The 17889-nt window shown below is 40.9% G+C and overlaps 1 protein-coding gene across 1 annotated transcript in view; it reads right to left on the bottom strand.

Annotated features, from left to right (window-relative positions):
• Nucleotides 1-9711, bottom strand: part of BEAN1 (brain expressed associated with NEDD4 1) — a 46217-nt gene extending 36506 nt beyond the window's left edge. Inside the window, exons 1-3 of the mRNA XM_065640945.1 lie at nt 9615-9711; nt 8542-8616; nt 3206-3340 (exon numbers count right to left, since the gene is read on the bottom strand). Of these exons, the coding sequence (XP_065497017.1) occupies nt 3206-3340; nt 8542-8616; nt 9615-9645 (241 nt within the window). The 5' untranslated portion in view covers nt 9646-9711. The remainder of the gene's footprint in view (nt 1-3205; nt 3341-8541; nt 8617-9614) is intronic.
• Between the last annotated feature and the right edge of the window lie 8178 nt (nt 9712-17889).

Below are 17889 nucleotides of genomic sequence, written 5' to 3'. Positions count from 1 at the left end.
GGGTTTCAAAAAAGGCCAGACAACAGCTGTCTCTTCCCTCCTCCATTTAATTCATCAGAACTACAGGTAGTAATAGGCTCTGTTGCACACTAGTAATGTGCATTCATAAATACACAGACTAGTGATGACACTGCTGACTACCAGCATTTTGATTTGGAAAATATTAGGTCAGCTTTTGTCCTTGAAGAAACAGAAATCTAGCAGAAGGTCAAAATTTTCACTGGGAATTTGTGCGCATGACTGGAGGGGAATACAGATGTGGCCTCTAAACACATGGGGAGACGATGGCCATACATTTTTACTAGTGATAGTTCGATAGCTGTAGCTCTACAGTATGCTAATAAACAAGTGACCTAATGCGACTTACCAAAAGATTTTTAGGTTGTTGAAATAATGACATGGAAGTAGATTTTTACATATATATATATAAAAAATATTTTTCAATTAAAAATTGACAGTCCCCATGTCTCTGAAAACATCAAAATAAGAAACCAACATTCTTATGTGATAGATCTATTTGCATTTTTAATCTGTTTCCTTAAACTGCACGATAAATTGTCCAAGGACACACTAAGTAATGGACAGGTTATATGATTGAGACAAGCTTTGAAGATGTTTACCACAAGTGCTTTAAGAGAGAAACATGCAATAAGGGAACTACGCTTCCTTCTTGGTACCTTTTTATTGTATTATGTATGGGTTTTGTATGAAGTAGATGAAGTTTTTCTTGGCCAAAATTTAAAAAAAAAGAACGGAGATGCCATTAACTGTAAATGTAACAAATCTAAGATGAAAAAGAATAATGGTAACTAATATGTAAAAGCTTGATATTTTTATTCATGCTTTATGGCTCAAGGGTATAGTGCATTAAATGACTGTTGCCTTCAGCAGGCATCACAGGTTCTTGGATCTTGCCGGGAAATTCTAAAATATATTAGAATGAAATAGACAACTGCATGAAAGTGTTTGCTAACCTGTGGTCTAAATGTTTGATTGTTAGTATTATAAAAGCAGAAAGTTAGAAATAAGAACAATAAATTATTAAAGTGGAGTGCCTCTATCTCGCACACAGAAAAAATAATGAAGATCCCAATATATCTATTTATATATACTCACCCCCTTATATACATATTATAGTCATTCAGTGTAGATTTTCTGTTGGTGCTGATCTTCTAGCAGGTCTTGCTGTTATTCAGCAAAACCAATACATGACAGAGGTGCTTTGGCACTTGTCTTGTCTGAAACATTTCTGTGTCTGTGAACTATATATGAAGTGACAGATATTAGTGCCTTGCTGGATGACACTCTGCTTGCTCTCAGGTTCATCTGTGAACAGCAAATCAGTTTTTCCATTGAAAAATAATGGATTTTTCCTCTAGGCAATTTCTGATTTGCGTGCGCTTCTGTAACCATTGCAAATGATCTGTTGGTTTTGTGGTTTTGAGGTCTTAACTACTGTAATGTGTTCAGAGCAAACCTGTGACTATTTGACTCTATTTTGTTAGCTGTCATTGTTTTTTCTTATTAGCACTGAATGGATAGCTTTGCATTTAGAAACATTTATATACACTAAATTTGCATACATTAAAAAGAGTTTGTTGCCACACTACTTGCTTTATGGAAGGGCAGAAAACAACGCATACTTATGTGCAATGTCAGTTGCTGAAAGGTTTTTATGTGATCCAGGCAAGATGCGAGATCATAAAAACTGATGTGTACCCATTAAATCTTCCAGTCACACCCAATATGTTTCTTTTCAGACAAAAAACCAAACCACACGTCTAACTCTTATCTCTGCTGATTAGATTAGGAATTAAGAGCGTAAGAGCCTGAGGTCTTGCCTAGATTCAGGTCTTGTGTGTCCTCCCATGCATTTTAACTGTAGCCCTTCTGAATTCTAAGTTATAAACTCATAATCTTCTGTGCTCCGTGGAGCTGACCTGAATCCTGCTCTACTTACTGGGATCTGATCACTTCTGCAGAGCTCCCGTGTTGCATGAGTGCTTGAACTCCCCTGTAGAGCCAGGCAGCGGGTCTGTAGATTACACAGCTGGTGTTGAAGGCCTGCTGTCTATACCACGCATGTTTCAGAGTGTTTGACTTTGGATTAGCTCTGTCTTGCCTCTGAATGCCCACGAGAGGATGGACTGTACCAGGCTCACTCTTAAAACTCTTTTTTCATTTACTTTCATCTGAAGTGCATTGCCAGTAGCTTGTTGTTCTGCTCTCCCTGTTGTAATTTCTGGTCTTCTTCCAAAATTGAGGCTGTGTTCTTCTGTGTACGATGTTGTGTTAACTAAAAACCCCAGGTCTGCGAATACTTCTGTCAAGTAATTAGTGACAGCAGTATGTGATCTATCTTATTTGTACTGTGTAGAATAGAAGTCTAAAAGTAATTTGCCCTCTTAGATGTTGCTAGATAGAAGATGGGTATGTTAAAAGGATGGTTTCAGAGGTGAAACTGTAGCTTGAAATTAACAAGTAAACATAATGAGCAAAAAGTAGGAACAGAAAAAGATGAGATAGTTACATCACCAAGTTTGCTAGTAAACAGCAATTGTTGAGGTTACAACACACTTTTGTTCATCAGAAATCCTCCAACTCATCTTTCAATGTATTTACAACAAATCTGGTTCTAATGTGAGCTGTCTGCACTGTTCACAAAAGTTACCCTATGACTCCTTGAAACACACATTCAAGTATCTCTGACTTGACAGTAATTCTTACCTCTCCCTTGCTGAAGTATTATTTTAATCAGCTGGCAGCTATTTTATTCACATTAACATTTCCAAATGCAGAGTGCCTGGCCAGCAGTCACTGCTCTGTAGACAAGACAGTGTTTGATTGTTTCCTGCAATGGCAACTGCCTTTTTTAGCCTTATTGTATTTTATTCTCCCCTCTCAACTGGCGTTTCAGAGCAGCAGCCCTCACAGTACATTACCTTAATGCATTTTGAGCTTGACCAAATCTTCCATTCCCACTACTGCTGATATTTGTGTACTATTCTACTTGAAATCAGCATGCAGTATAAATGATTTGGACATATGAAAAAATCAATCTCTAAATATCCATATACTTCCAACAGCAAAACCAGACAAAATCTAATATTTAGAACAGTATATTGCTACCAACATGGATTCGCTGAGCAAATGGATTCACATTCGTACGAGATGTCATGATTTAGGAAAGCGATGGGTAACTCACTTGAGCATGTTAGTTTGATGGACATGTAGTCTCTGCCACAGTCCCTCTTATAGTGACAGCGCAGCCAGTTTAAGAGGCAGAGTCCGTCACCACACTGTAGTTCTTCTTTTTTACATGGCAGAATACTCTGTTCATCTAAAAGGAGGAGAAACAATAGATGACTTTATGTAACAAGCAACTCCTTCCTGAGCAACAAAGCCACAGGTCAACTGAAAGTCAATCTTCTGCTTTTGAAAGCCCTGGGCAGATGAAAACACTCTCTCCTCTTTGTCAGATCTGAAAAGGGTTTCAGGCTTAAATATTTCCTGTGCTGTTGTTGCTGATCATTTAAATAGTGTTTGAGACAGATGAGATCTAGGTGAAGCATACCAAAGAAATCACAAGGGTACTGTGTCTCTGAGGCAACCAGCCTTCTGACTGATTTACATGCTTCAACATCCAAAATAAACAATCAATTTTTGCCCTAACTTAACACAAAAAATGGATAAATCAGGGGAAAAAAGAGATCTGCTGTCCTGCATAAACCTGAAAGACTGGATTAAGGGCTTCTTAGCTGTAACTCTCACAATCCCTTTGCAGTTTGAAAATTAGGGGTAGAAACTCGGTCTGACAGAGTGGGGATTTTTTTTTTTTTTAATAATCTTAATAAAGCCTTGGGTAAATTTATGGAGACAAACCCAGGTTTGGCTTGCAGTGACATTATATCCTATACAGCAGGGTCTGCAGCTCTGTGTGAAGCCAAATCTTTGGCTCCTCAGTCGAAAGAATGTCAGACTGCAAGGGTTAATAGCGCTCGGCACCTCTAAAACATTTATTCCTGCCCTACTCTTCTCTGAGAGCTGTATCAGTATGGCTGCTGGTACCGGTTGGATGGGATCTCCTTCAAAAACTCAAGTATCATTTCTGTTTATTTGATAGGCAGCAGCGTTGGACTCTAATCTGTGTTTTTGCATAGTAGTTGCATTGAATTCTAATCTATTCTCTCCACTAAAAAAATTAAAAAGTCAGGAATGGGAGGTAGGAGTTGAGAGAAGCTGCTGAAACTAAAGCATCGAGTCAGTAGTTACAGTGGAAATGAACCATTTGGAGTTGTCAGCCTACATCCTTGTAAAGGAGGATGAGAAGTTACCAGGCTTGGAGAGAAACTGATGCCTTCCCAGTGTAGATTCCAGCCTAATATATGAAAAGGTGAAAAAATCATTTTTGATGTAAACAGATGATTTCAAGCCATCATGAAATAAATTTATAGTAGAAAGATACTGAGCAAGAGATGCAACTTATTAGAAGCGAAGAGCAAAGAATTCTGAGGTGTGTTCTGGAGCTATTTGAACATCTTTTCTGCACAGCTGCAGTCATTAAAGCCTGAAGTGCAATGTGGAAAACTGTAGGGAGGTACAGGATATGCCTTTAAGTAAAGGGAGATGAGACCTTCTTTGGTGCCTTCAGAAAACATCGACACTACAAAGAACAAAATCAGTGAAGAGCAGATTATTCTGGAAATTAAACTTTGCAGTACACTTAGAGAAGAGGGGGCAACTACAGTGTGTGTTTCCCTGACTGCCTGGCATCACAGACCTACAGGGTTTCCAGCATTCTCTGTTAGAAGACTGGTAATGGGTGGTAGATGTTGGTGCCTTGATCACTGACACTTCTCAAGGCATCCCTCAAGTGCAAGGGAATACACTGCTGCGGGGTGCAGAAGTCTTGGTGCAGATCTGTCAGTCTCTCTCTTGAACTTTCTGGCATGATGTGCTCTCTCCAGGACACCAGCGCACAGAAAAGCTGTCACACACAGGCTTGAAGCAATCTCTTGCCTTTCTGTATGTCTCAGTCTGTTGCAGCCAGTAGAACCACTGTAAGATACCTGGCACAGACCCAAAATCACCTAGTTTCTTCACCTGTTTGAACTGAGGCACTGGGCTTCACCTGCACATACAAATGTGAAATTTTGTTCACTGAGTACTGGCCTCCAGACAACTGTGTCTGTTTTCTGGAAAAAATGCAGGATTTGCCATCAAGAACAAGAACTGCGGACTCCCTATTCTGTAGCAGTGGAGAAAGTGTTTTATTCTTGCTGCATACACAAAGATTTCCTTGTTTATAAGCAGAAGTTTATTCAACCTTCCACCATCGTCCCAGGGTCTCAGAACACAGGTAGCAGTGCTGTAGTCACTGACAGCACAGCTGGCAGCCAGCTGTGCCACTACTGTGTGTGAGCCGAATGCCGAGGGACAGCATCCAAAGTGTCTGCTCAGCAGCCTCCTGGTTTTAGTACCAGGATTTTCTGTGCTTTTCCTTCGCAGCAAGTATGTCCCTGTGCCTGGCTTAGGTGGGTTTTCATGTGGAAAAAGGAAAGCCACATATGAATGCTTTTGTTCCTTCTTGATTTTGTAAGAGAATCCTGTTTAGTAAGAGTACGTTTGTAAGATCTGTAAAGGTTATAACACAGAAATCTTAATGTGGGATTTTAAAACACTGCGTATTTTATAGTTTTGTTTTTCCTGATTGGTGCATCCAAATGAACATTTTACATATCTCTGGACATTCCTTGTGCTCTTAGGTGTAACACCAGAGACATAGTTCAATATGGTTATTATAAAGGTTTACTAATATTTAAATACATAATTATATAGTCACTTAATAGTCGTAAAATATTTTTTTTATAATAGCTATATGTATTGGCAATCTGGATAACTGGTTGAAAAATTGGTTGATTTGTTTGCTTTTACCTATGCCTACAATCCATTTCTTCAGAGATGAATCTCAGAACTGCTGGGGAGGAGGCAGCGTGATGCAGGAAGGGGAGGCAGTTTGGGTAGAACCATTTGTCTGCCTTTTTACTTCTCTGACAGTTTTGGGCCCCCTTCATTTATGTATTAGAAACAGTGACTGAGGTTTGTAACTGCTGATTAATAATGACATATTCATTATCATCAATATTTTCTAGAGATAATTGTGACTTCTTACTGTAAAAAACAAACATACCTGACCAAAAGCTAAAAGCACTTTGCAAATAAAATCCAATGTTTCTCTCAGAAGGAAACATCTAAAGCAACAAAGCTAACAGCAAATTTTATTTCTGATCAGAAAGTTCCACTACATGCCAAAACTGTCAACCTGCCTTGGTATTGTGTGGTTTAAGTTACATAGCTCTATTCCTAGTATTTGCTTGCCTGGACTTTGCTTGTTTTACGCCTTTGTCCTGTACAAGAACAGTATTCTTGAGGCACAGCTGAGTCTGGATGAGAAGAGCTGCAGGCCTGCTCCTGGGCCTTTGCACTTGCTGAGGAAGTTCAGTGCTGGGAGAGTAAACAGGTCTAGTACCTGGCGTATTTGTATAGCTGAGGAATGCACTACACGGTCTCCTTCCTGTGGTACACAGTACCAGCCTGGGATACCACTACCCTCTTCCCAGTCTGGCCATTACAGTAATTAAACACAATAGGCCTTGTGTAGAAGGCCAGAACGTTGGGCCTGGCTGAACTGTACTCAGTTAAGGCCAAAGTAAAAAATATTGTCTTAAGAACGCTTAATTTTGAAGAGACGTAGGCACCCATTTGGAAACTAGAGCAATACTCAGGCTACTCTGAACTGTTTGCTGCAACAGTTCTATTACAAAACTCCACTAATCTAAAGTTAATGCAATAACAAGTTGTCTTGCCATGAAAAAGTGGCCTCTCTGGGATAGGCAATGGCAGGGAACAATCTGAGCTTAAGGGTCAAGGAACATGGAAGCAAAAAATGGATAAGAAATTATGGTATTCTGATATGAATCCCCAAACTAAACGTATTCTGGTTACATACCTACATATGTAATGAAGTGCTATGAAATATTTCATGCATAATGTAAACCAAACAGTTCTGTAATTAAAAAAACAAAACCAAAAACACCCAACAAAACAAACAACCAACCCAACCAACCAACCAAAAAACCAAAAAAAACCCCCTCAAACACCTAAACAGTATTTTTGCAATATTAACCTGTAGCAGCATAAGCACAGGTATTTTTTTTGCCAAGCCTACAGGCAATTCACTAATAAGTGAGTAGACAGCCACATGTAGCTACACTAAGCATCTAAAATTCTCTCTAATTTTTGTATTGTTATTAGGTATTTTCTATGACTTATGTGATGCCAGTTGGTCATATATTAGCTAGCCAGAGGGCAATCAATTTTAATCAGCAGCTACTAATTTTGCACTTGCTCTCGAGCCCAACTTTAGCATGTTTTTTCTAGGAGTTTAAGGGAGTACCAGGCAATCTGAAAGATAACACTTTGCATTTACTCCAAACTCTGCTCCTAGTTACCAAAGTTATCTTAGAGTTAGATCCTACACGTAAGTTGATGGAGGCTGGTCTTGATACTATGAAGAATTTCTCCAAGTTGGTAGGTTGTGGCAGCAAACATCAAGTGTGATGGTAGTTCTAGTCTGTGAATGATAGTAGCTGCCTGGCTTTGTTGTTCCTTTCTGTATGTTACCAAGTAAATAAGATACCTGTTTGCCTGTTCTTTCATTAAATTTCAGGTTTAATCACATGATTTCTCAACCATGACGGGCATCTTAGCTTGAAAGTTGTTATCGAAGTCATAGACTAGTTACAACATTTCAGCATGGCTTTTCTCGAGCTGCAGCACTTGCTCTGAGAGATATCTTGGTTGTTTTAATGGTTGTGCATATATTTTTATCAGTATGCGTTCTCTTGTCTAACAGATTGGACATGCTACTCTGCTCCCCTGCATACATGTGCTTTTCTGATAAAATGGGACCAGTGACGTGGGCAGAATTGGCTCCTATAATGTTTTATTTCCTTTTCAAAAAACTTTCATGTAATAACTACAAAAGTCAGTCATAAAAGAAGAATAGAAGGAAGTCAAATGTCAGGAATTGTTTTATTTCAATGACTGGAAGTAGTTTTAGCCACATTTGTTTCAATAGTGAGTGCCAAAATGATATAAATTTTGATTGATGTCAGTGTGCTCAATTTGGAAATCAGTTTTAGCAGCTATGTGCTAATTTGTTGTTGTGGGAGAAAATGATGAAAAGGAGGATTTTGTTTTAAAAATGAAATATTGAAGTACTTGTACCTGACACTAAATTTTATGGTTCTGTATTTCAGACAATTCTCTCACTCATTTCTGTGAGTTTTGTCTGTATAAAGATCACAAGGTTAAGTCCATTTCTGTTAACTTAGTTGTTTTCTTAGTCAGGAAGCTATTTGTTTTTTAATGGATTGATGTTTATCTGCTAGAGGACTTTAAATATAATTTTCCTACAGCTGTACATGGCTGCAAGGCATGCCATTAATGCAGTTTAAAAAAAAAAAAGAGACTACTTACAGAGATTGGAATAATTGCTGCCTATTCCAATACGGATGGAGCTTCCAGAGATGAGAGGAAGATGGAAGAAAAGAACTAAGGAGGAAAAAGTGGAAAAAAGGTCCTTAACAGCAGTTTGGTTTTATTTTGCAATCAGATGTCAGTTGAAGACACATCGTGTTGTTAACATGCACCCACTCTTTCTGGAGCCGGATTACATGTTTCAGACTCTGAATACACACACAGATGTAGCTTGAATGGGGGTGAAAAAACCAAACAAGTCATTGCTTTGTACTTCCAGGAATCAGTCCAGTTCAGGCAATGATGTTATATATGACTTTAATGCCTCGTAGATTGAAAAAACCCATATATAAACAACGTGTTATATAAATATGGTAATTATTGTATCAAGTCATTCACTAGTCACTGAAACAGGCACCTACTATTGTAATACAAAATAACCGTTTCCTAATTTGCCTAAGTGCATCTGGAATACATTAGGGGCGTGTGTGTCAAACTGGGTTGGAATAAATTTATTCTAAAATTTGATACACATACTCCCCCTATGCATTTAATCTTTAATATTTATAACTTGCACTTCAAAGATTTATACTTGCAGACAACAAAATGCATATAAGTAAACTGTGTCCTAAATAACAAAATGTTTAGATTTCCTAAAATACGGGCTTGTTTGCTCCTGCGGTTGCATGTCAAATACGAGCTCCCGGTAGTCGGTCGGATGCCACACAGCCTGTGCACAGCGTTCTGCCGAGGCTGCGGTTCCATCCAGCCGAGCCGTGCTGTCCCCTGTGCCGCGGGCACGGTCCCGGTCCCTGATCTTCCGTAGCGGGTTTTTCCCTCCCAACCCCGTGCTTCCCCCGGGAGCCGCACCCCGGCTCAGCCCGATGCGGGGGGGCTTTTTCTGCTTCGGGAGGGGGTTCCCGAGTAACAGAAAGTTTCGCGGAAGCCCTGCCCGCCCGGGCCGCCCCCCGGGGCACAGTCCTGCCCGGCTGCGGGCTGCCCCCGCCCGCCCGGCCGGCTCCCCCGCGGCCGCCGCGGAAGGGTCAGGCCCCCGCCGCCCCAGCGCGCCTTACCCCAGCACACGGCGGCGGCCGTTCTCTCCATGCGGCTCCCCGGCGGCTGGCGGGCGGCGACGCGGGCGCAGCCGCCGCCGGGAGACGCGCCCCGCCGCCTCCTCCTCCGCGCGGGGCCGGAGCGGCGGCGGCTGGACGGAGCCGGCGCCCATGGGCGGAGGGCGGGGGCGGGCGGGTGACCTCCGCCCCGCGGGGGCCGGCTGGAGCTCCCCCTCCCCTGCCCGGCCTCCAGCGGCAGTGGGGAGGGACGGAACGGGGGCAGGCCCGGCCTGGAGGGAGCGCGTCCCCGGGGTGCGGGGTGGCGGTCCGGCCTGCGGGGAGCGGGGCCCGGAGGCGGCGGGGCCGGCGCAGGCCGCACGGCGGGCCGGGCCGCCCGCGGGCCGCTCGGGGCTGCACATCTGTGGGGGCTGCGGGGCCTGCAGGAACCCCGGCTCCGCGCCTTCCTCTCCCTCCTGCGGTGCCTGGGGAAAGGGAAGGAAAGTGTTAGGGACGCTGCGGGGCTTTGCTGCCTGGATAAGGAGCTGTAGGCGGATAACGGCTCTTGAAAGCCGAGTCCAGCCTAGCACTTGGGCTGAAAGGGAGGAGACTGCCTGGGAATAAACCCGCGGGGATGGACGGGATTATCTGAGCAGTGCAGAGGGAGTAATTCGCTGCGGCTGGATGGGGGCCAGGAGGAGAATGTAGTCCAAGTAGGAGCTGAAACCACTTTACAGTAGTAAGATCTGCTCGTTACCAGGGCTCTTTGAAGCGTTTTTCATTGTGAATGATAAATGCCCTAGTGCTAAAGATAGAGAAAATAGGGTTGCAGCTGGTAGTAAAGCATATGAGCTTTCATAATTGGGTGTTTACCTCCGAGAAAAGAATGTCGGCAGCTGCTTAGGTAAAGAACACAAGAAATAAGGCCGTTTTGGCACATCATGTCACTTCGGGTTTTTTTTGTTTTTGTTTTGTTTTGTTTTGTTTTGTTTTAATGTTGCAAGTTCTATTGGCATTTTCTTTCTCCTGTGCATACATTGGCCCTGCAGTTACTTGCTGAGTGGTCCCGCTGATCCTGCTTGTGAGGGATGCTCCATGAGTATGTATGCAGCCTCCTTTACTTCACTGCCCTGGGTGGCTTTGTAGTCTGGTGAGCAAGTTCTTTCACGTTGCAACAACTTTACCAGCAATATCTAGGCTGTTTAATTTCTCTTTGGTTCAGCAGTAACGGATTCAGAGTTGTAGTGAAATTTGGGGTGGATGTGAAGCTTGTGAACTCTCTGGTCTTTCTGTAAAAAGTTTCCTGCTGTTATTGATCACTTCCCCCCCCCCTTTCTTTTTAAATCCATGCAAGTAGGGAGTCTAAGGCAGTTGGAATGAAGGTTTACTGGAAATTTACAAGTATGTTTCCTTGTGAGTCAGTGATACCTGTACCTTTTGCCAAAACTATAGTACCTTCGTTCTTAATTAACACATCTCTGCCCTAAAATCCCTTAAAATGCTGCTGCAAAAGTTATCGTGTGATTAATTTCTTCAACCCCTCAGAATATTTGACTCCTTGAAAGACTCCTTCTCTATGATTTCAATAAATGGAAACTATTGCTTCATTTTAAAGCTCTTTGTTGTTTAGTTATGGCTCAAAGGTGTGAATCTGTACATGCATCAGAAAAGCTGTTTTTCCGTGTGTTGTTTTTCTGGGTATATACCCCCTCGGCCTCATTCTGTGTGTGAAGTCATGTATGAGTATAATGCTGTACTTAAGGATATTAAAATATTTTCTCCACTTTAAATTTCGGGAATTTCTAATGTTTAGTGCTTCTGCAAAGTCTGGTGATGGCAGCTTTCCCAAATGGCTCCTTATATTTAGCTGTAGTACCAGTATTAACTTTAATCCTGACAGACTTGAAGTCTTGTGTTTGACTGAATAATCTATGCTTAGACAAGTACATAAGCTGACAAACTGTGGAAAATGCAGAGGTGTCAGTAATTGACTTTGAATACAGGGGAATTGTTTAGTGTTTGGCAATTCTGGAAAAAAAAAAAAAAATCCCTGTCTAAGCCTGGCTTTAGACCCCTTTCTGTGACAATCTTGTCTTTATTTCCAGTAGGAATTGCAACTACTTCTGAGACAGGGAGTGCTTGTTTCTGGGCAGGAGAACACAATGTACAACGTATGATCTATCAAAGCCTGCCGAAACATCGTCACAGTTAACAATAACTTCCTTGGTACTTACAGGTACTCAGCATGACCGTCTTGAATCTACTTAAGTGTAGGTTTGGCTCACCCCACTAATTTCCAAATTTGTGTCACATGCATATGGTGATGGGGCCGGTTTTTACTTTTTTATCCTGTGTGTTTTCCAGCTTTTAAGGGTTCCTGTTTTTCTTGTTCAGTTGTGCACTGGAATGAAACCTGGATGTGTTGCGGAATTCAGGCCAGAATCTCATTTGCACGCTTAGTGCAGTATCTCAGCAGTGATGTGTTGTGTCAGGGTGATATTATGGGTAGTTTACATTTTTATTTGCTGCTTTTTGTTGCATCTGCTTTCTGTTCTGGTAACATAGGTTTGTATTAAAGAGAATTTTCTATAAATAAATTATATATTCTATAGAAGATTGCTTATGGACTGTATTTGGGAGAGCTGGAACAAAGATAAAAAATATTCAGAATTTCTGCTGCTCATATCTGTTTACATTGGGTTAGCTTGTCTTTCTCATAATATACAAGACAAGGAGGACCAAAGCAGCATCTGCCCCTGGTGGTTTACGACCTGTGTGCCCCATCTGAATTATCTCACTTTCTCAAGAAAGTTGTTTCCCAGCCTTTAGAAACGGGGAGCGTGACAGAGTAGGAGCTTAAGTGTATTTAGGTAGGGTTTGGAATGGTGTTCCTTATGGATGAAACCGTATAAAGTTGCCGTCCTCAGTGGGCATTTCCCAATTTACCACTAAGGGGAAATCAGTGAGGGACCCTTGCTGAAGACAGATAATTTTATTCTTGGATGATTTTACATTTTCTTCGATCTAGGGACTTCATTATAGAACTGTACCATCAGTACAGTCTGCTGAAGTGACAGACCTCCACAACTCAGTTTACCATCTCCTGTGGTTTCATTTGAGATTCCTGGAGCTCAGTGCTGAACTGATGCAGAAGTGTGGTAGCTGCTGTGCTACCCACATGGACTTTGTGTGACAGCCAATTTTTGTAAGGCAAAATAAGTGTTATTGCTCTAATGAGATCTCTTTTTGACTGAGAATTTTTATGTATTAGTAACGAGACATTTGGGGGATAATGCTAATCACTTTTTTTTTTAATACAGAAAAGGTGCTAATGAAATAAATGTCAGTTGGATTATACAATTAGTCTTAAATAAAATGCCTCAGGATGAGCAGAATTGATTAATTGTTGTTTACAGGCATAGGAAAGTCTTCTGTATAGAAAATTTTGTGCCTTGTTGGTGGTGACAGCATTGAACTAGTAGCAGTGAGGTTTCATGTCACTTGGCTGGGCCTTACCCCAGCTCAGTGAGTGCAACACTTGTGCCAGAGCAGCAGTGCTCCTGGTGCTGGGCATCCCAGGGCTCTGCCCTTGCTGGACAGGCTGATTACACCAGGCCCTGGGCTCAGGTAACACCTTGCTGGGAGTTTCCACTGTGTGGTGGACCAGCCTGTAAAAATCTGTACCTGCTGCTGAGAACAGTAATGGCCAGGAAAAGAAGGACTGGAACTTGATAGGAAGCCTCTCTCATGCTCACTGTGTTCTGAAATGTAGTAAAAAGAATCCTTTGAAGGAAACTTTTTCAAATTACGCTTTTGAAAAAAACCCAGATGTTCATTCTGCTTTCTCAGACATTTACTTAAGATATGGAAAAAGATGATCATTTTTGTATGGAGAGTCTTAATGCCTAACTTTTATTTTCAGCTTAATTTTTGTGAAAAGCCTCACAATTTTAAGTGTTTTTCAGATATTTTTAACATCATTTTCCATTAGAGAATGGAGCAGCAGTACCAACTTGATATTTGTAGGCATAAATTTGTGCACTAATTATTATTTTTTGCTTTCCTTGCTCCCATCAGTCAAATGAAGACTTTTGCCATTGATCTCACAGAGCTGTGAAACAATGTAGGTTGGAAGAGGCTTCTGGAGGTCACTTTGTTCTAAAAGCAGATCCAGTCAGTGGAGATTGTCCAGACCCTTGTCCACTTGAGTCATGGATCTCTCCAGAGAGGAGACTCAAATCCTTCTGGCCCCTGTTCCCTTGATAATTATCCTCGTGGGAGAATTTTTTTCTTTACATCTAATCTACATTGTCTGTGTTGTAATGTGTATCTATTGCTGCTTCTCATTGCATTGCCAGAGAGAATCTGTCTCCATCTTCTCCATATCCTCCTGACATGTAGCTGAAGGCAGCAATGAGATCCCTCCAAGCCTTCTCCAGGTTGAAAAATTGAATATGCTCAGTGTCTCCTTGTACAGCAACACTCCAGTCCCCTCATCACCCTGGTTACCTCCGCTGGGCTCACTCCAGTGTATCAATGTCTGTCTTGTAGTGGGGACCCCAAAGGTACCTGTGATGCTCCAGGTCTGGTCTCCCAAGTGCTATATTGAGAGGAATAATCACTTCAGTCGAAAGAAGGTGGGAATCCAGACAGGTACTTTTCGCAAATCACTTAAGTGATTTTTTTTTAATTCAGCTTCAGTATCTTATTCTCACAGGAGAGATATGTTATGTTTGTATTGGAACCTGCTTGGGTGACTGGAGCTCCTTCTGAAGAATGTTTTGGAAAGTCTGTGTTTTCTGTTAAATAAGCAGTTTCACACTGAGCTCATTTCCAGAAGAAAAGACCCTTTTATATTTCAGTACAATGGCTATAAGCAATATATATTATTTGATTTTGTTGTTGCAATATATATTGTTTGATGTTAAGTACTGTGTTTATATTTGATAAGCCCACTTGCTGCTGAATTCAAATGGAAGAGGAGAAATTCTGGCTGATTTCAGGTTCAAGAGAACTCCCATTTGCCTTACGCAAGAAATGGTTTTGCTGCCTGTGGAGCTACTTGCATGAGTATAGTGAGTAGGATTAGCCTCACGTGGGCAAGGGTTTTATTTGAAGTGAGAGTGTCTGAGATGTAACAGGCGTATTGTAGCTTGGATTTTAGCGTAACTGTTGGATAATTCTCTTTGTTCAGGCCAGTCTGCATTTGATACTTTCTGATTTCTTGTACCAGTGCCCACATTTTAGCTTCCTCATTTTCTTCTTTCACCCCCCCGCCCCGCCCCCATTTTTATGCTTTCAAGCAGGGGTGATGAGAAGCAATGAAATCAGTTATGGTTTTGAGATCTGTTGTGAATGGAATTCCTGAAGGGTTAGGATGGGTAATTAGATTTTTAAATTCATTCGTTTGTTTAATATTCACTAAATCACATTCGTAAGAAATCTTAGGGTGAAGATAATGTTCAGTTTTCAGCAATGGATTTGAATATGATCCAAGTGAAATGAATTCCCAGCAAGATCCTAAAGAATTTTGGAGTTTGGACATATTGTAGAATTACTCACAAGATGAAATTCCCTTGTGCTAAAAGCTGTTTTAATGAAAAGGGTGGAATTTTAAATATATAAAGTTACTGTATAACATTTTTCAGCTGGTATTTCTGGGACAGGTAAATTTATTTTGCAGAATATTTTCTTGAGGCTTAAATCAAGTGATTTAGTTCTTTAGGTGTAAAATCTGTCAAGAGGAAAAATAATTTTAAATTATTAATAGAGATGAAACATATAAATAAAAAATATTTTATGGCAGCACCAAGGCCCAGAGGCAGAAGTCGTGTTCTTTTACATGACATGTAAAGAAATGAGATCTAGAATGAAGAGGCTCTTCATTCTGTTTCTATAGTTGCTATGTCAAGAAAGTATTCTGTAGGAATTTTATGTCATGCCCAAATTCTCAGAGGCTGTTTTTCTGGTTTTTTTTTTTTAAAGCTACCAGCTGTCTTTTTCTGTGGAACAAAGGATGCTCTTAGACTTTGGAATGGGACCAGGTTTAGTTTCTTATTTATTCACCTGCTTGCAGGCTTTTGAGGAACATGGTGAATTATGCTGTCTTTGCCTTCTGTACGTATATATTTTTTTGAATATATATGTACGCACCAGGAAATAAGTGGGTCCAAGATTGTTATTGAAAAACCTATAATATTTCCCCTATCTGTCTGTCTGTGTTTTCAATCTTCCTGATGCCAACTGAGTTAATGTTGAGGGATGTAGAACAGAAAATTTGATTTCTGTGTTCTTTTCCCTCTCATTCTGAGACTCCTTAATGAAATTTACAGTTAATTATGCAATTTATTTTGTGTTGACCTTTCAAGGACCTTAAAGCATCTGACAGTGAATGCAGTCTCAGTGTTTATTTCCATGAGTCCTTGGATTAATTTATCATAAATTCTAATGGTACTTTTGGAATCAAAGACAGCCAGTGGATTACTGACAAATAGTAACATATGTGTCCCTGGAGATACATAACTGTAAATATGCACAAATATATATAAATAAATGCTGAATTGTGTCATATACGGCATTTAGAATTAGGTAACACCACTGCCAGTAGTAATAATTCTGCGTGTCAGAATGTGACAAAACATTTTATATGTTTAAAAGGCCACTCCTAGATATAGGTGTCCCACTGGGTGCCAAAAATCCTGTGTTTGGATGTTCAGATCCACTTGTGGTCCCACAGAACACTGGGGTGAGGAGTGTCTGTGGTCTCGGGGGCCCGTACTTGAAAGCTGTTTCCTCGGGGTGGGGGCCACGTCCTGGACAGGCAGAACTCGGCGACGGCACCGAGAGCCACCTGTGTACGTCAGGTGTCATGGGGAGGAGAAAAGAAAAGTGAAATGAAAGCAAGCTTCTTACTGCAAACCAGTTTCTCAGTTTGAAAGATTGTTGTTTAGTCTAACCCTTGTGGAGGTTAAGAGTTTTATGGTTTATTTCTTATTTTTTACAGATGGACATGGAAGTATTTGTTATTTACTATCAGTAATCTTTTTAAAAGAGGCTTTTGATAAGAGCTCTAGGGGAGAAAAGGCATAGCCTACATTATTATTAGTGTAGGCAAGCATATGAATCTAGTAATGTATTTGTTATCTAAAACGAAAGTATGAATGAGAAGAAGCCAGTATGGCAGCAAACGAAAATATATATGTGAGCCAAGATTGATTTTATCTTTCTGAAACTGTTGTGTACTAGGAAGAAATACTTAGTGTGCCTTGGCGAAGTAGAAACCCTGTAATTCATTGTCTTTTGTGTTTTACCAATGAATACACAAACCAGTATCTCTCCATTTTATTACTATTTTATTTATGAAGTGTTTGCGAATCTGTAGGACATGTGGAAGATGGTAAAAAAATGTATAAATACGCAAAGGTGCAAGGTTCCTCGCTGGAACTGTGAACGTTCTTCATAATAGCAAGGAAAGGATGGAGGCTGGAGATGAAAATGCCTGGGATGTACCCTCAGGCTCATGAAACCCTTGTGCAGCTCAAACCTGGTTTCCCTGGCATTGTGCGTGGAAGCAGTGCTCAGTCTTAGGTAATGGTGAGGCTCCTGCCTGAGAGGAATTGCTGTAAGAAGCAGAAACCAGTGACAGAAAAGAACTTGCACAGAGGACTGTTCAAACATGGCAAGATTTTATATGAAACTGATTAAAAAAAAATTATCAGCAACCTCCAGGTTGTGTTTCTGCCTGGATCCTGACAGACTTGGCACCACTTATGAAGTGAGATGCGTTTTTGAAACAACTATTAATGGTTAAAGTAAGGATGTAACATATTCTCCTGTTTAATAGATCTAACCTGTGGAAATAAATGTGCGGTAGGATAAGCGAACTTGCAATTAATTTAAAACCTCCAGAGCGGAGAAGTTTACTTGCTAGGAAAGAGAAGCACAGTGATAAACGATTTGGAGAGGTGGGAAACCAGGGCAGCTAAGTGGCTTATGCAATTCATTTGCAGAGAAATGTAAGGTGAGCTTGGGGACAAAAGGAACAGAGGAAAGCAAAGAAAAACTAATAGAGCCTGAAGGTTATACAATACAAAAAGATTGTACTGGGGTTTAGGATAAAACTTTGACAGCTTAGGCATGGTGTTTAATGCAGTGGAAAGAGCAAACAATAATGTGGCACAAACTGGTAAAAAGATATCAAAAAGAAATCAGATGAACTGGGTTGCTGCAGCACTTGAAAGGCTGGTGAGAGAGACCACATTTAAGAGATCAGCTACATCCATTTCTAGTCAACCTTTGT

This window comes from Caloenas nicobarica, chromosome 9 (assembly GCF_036013445.1).
Source record: "Caloenas nicobarica isolate bCalNic1 chromosome 9, bCalNic1.hap1, whole genome shotgun sequence".
Lineage (NCBI taxonomy): Eukaryota > Metazoa > Chordata > Aves > Columbiformes > Columbidae > Caloenas > Caloenas nicobarica.
Note: the sequence above shows the minus strand (reverse complement) of the source record. Positions and strands in the feature narration are given on the sequence as shown.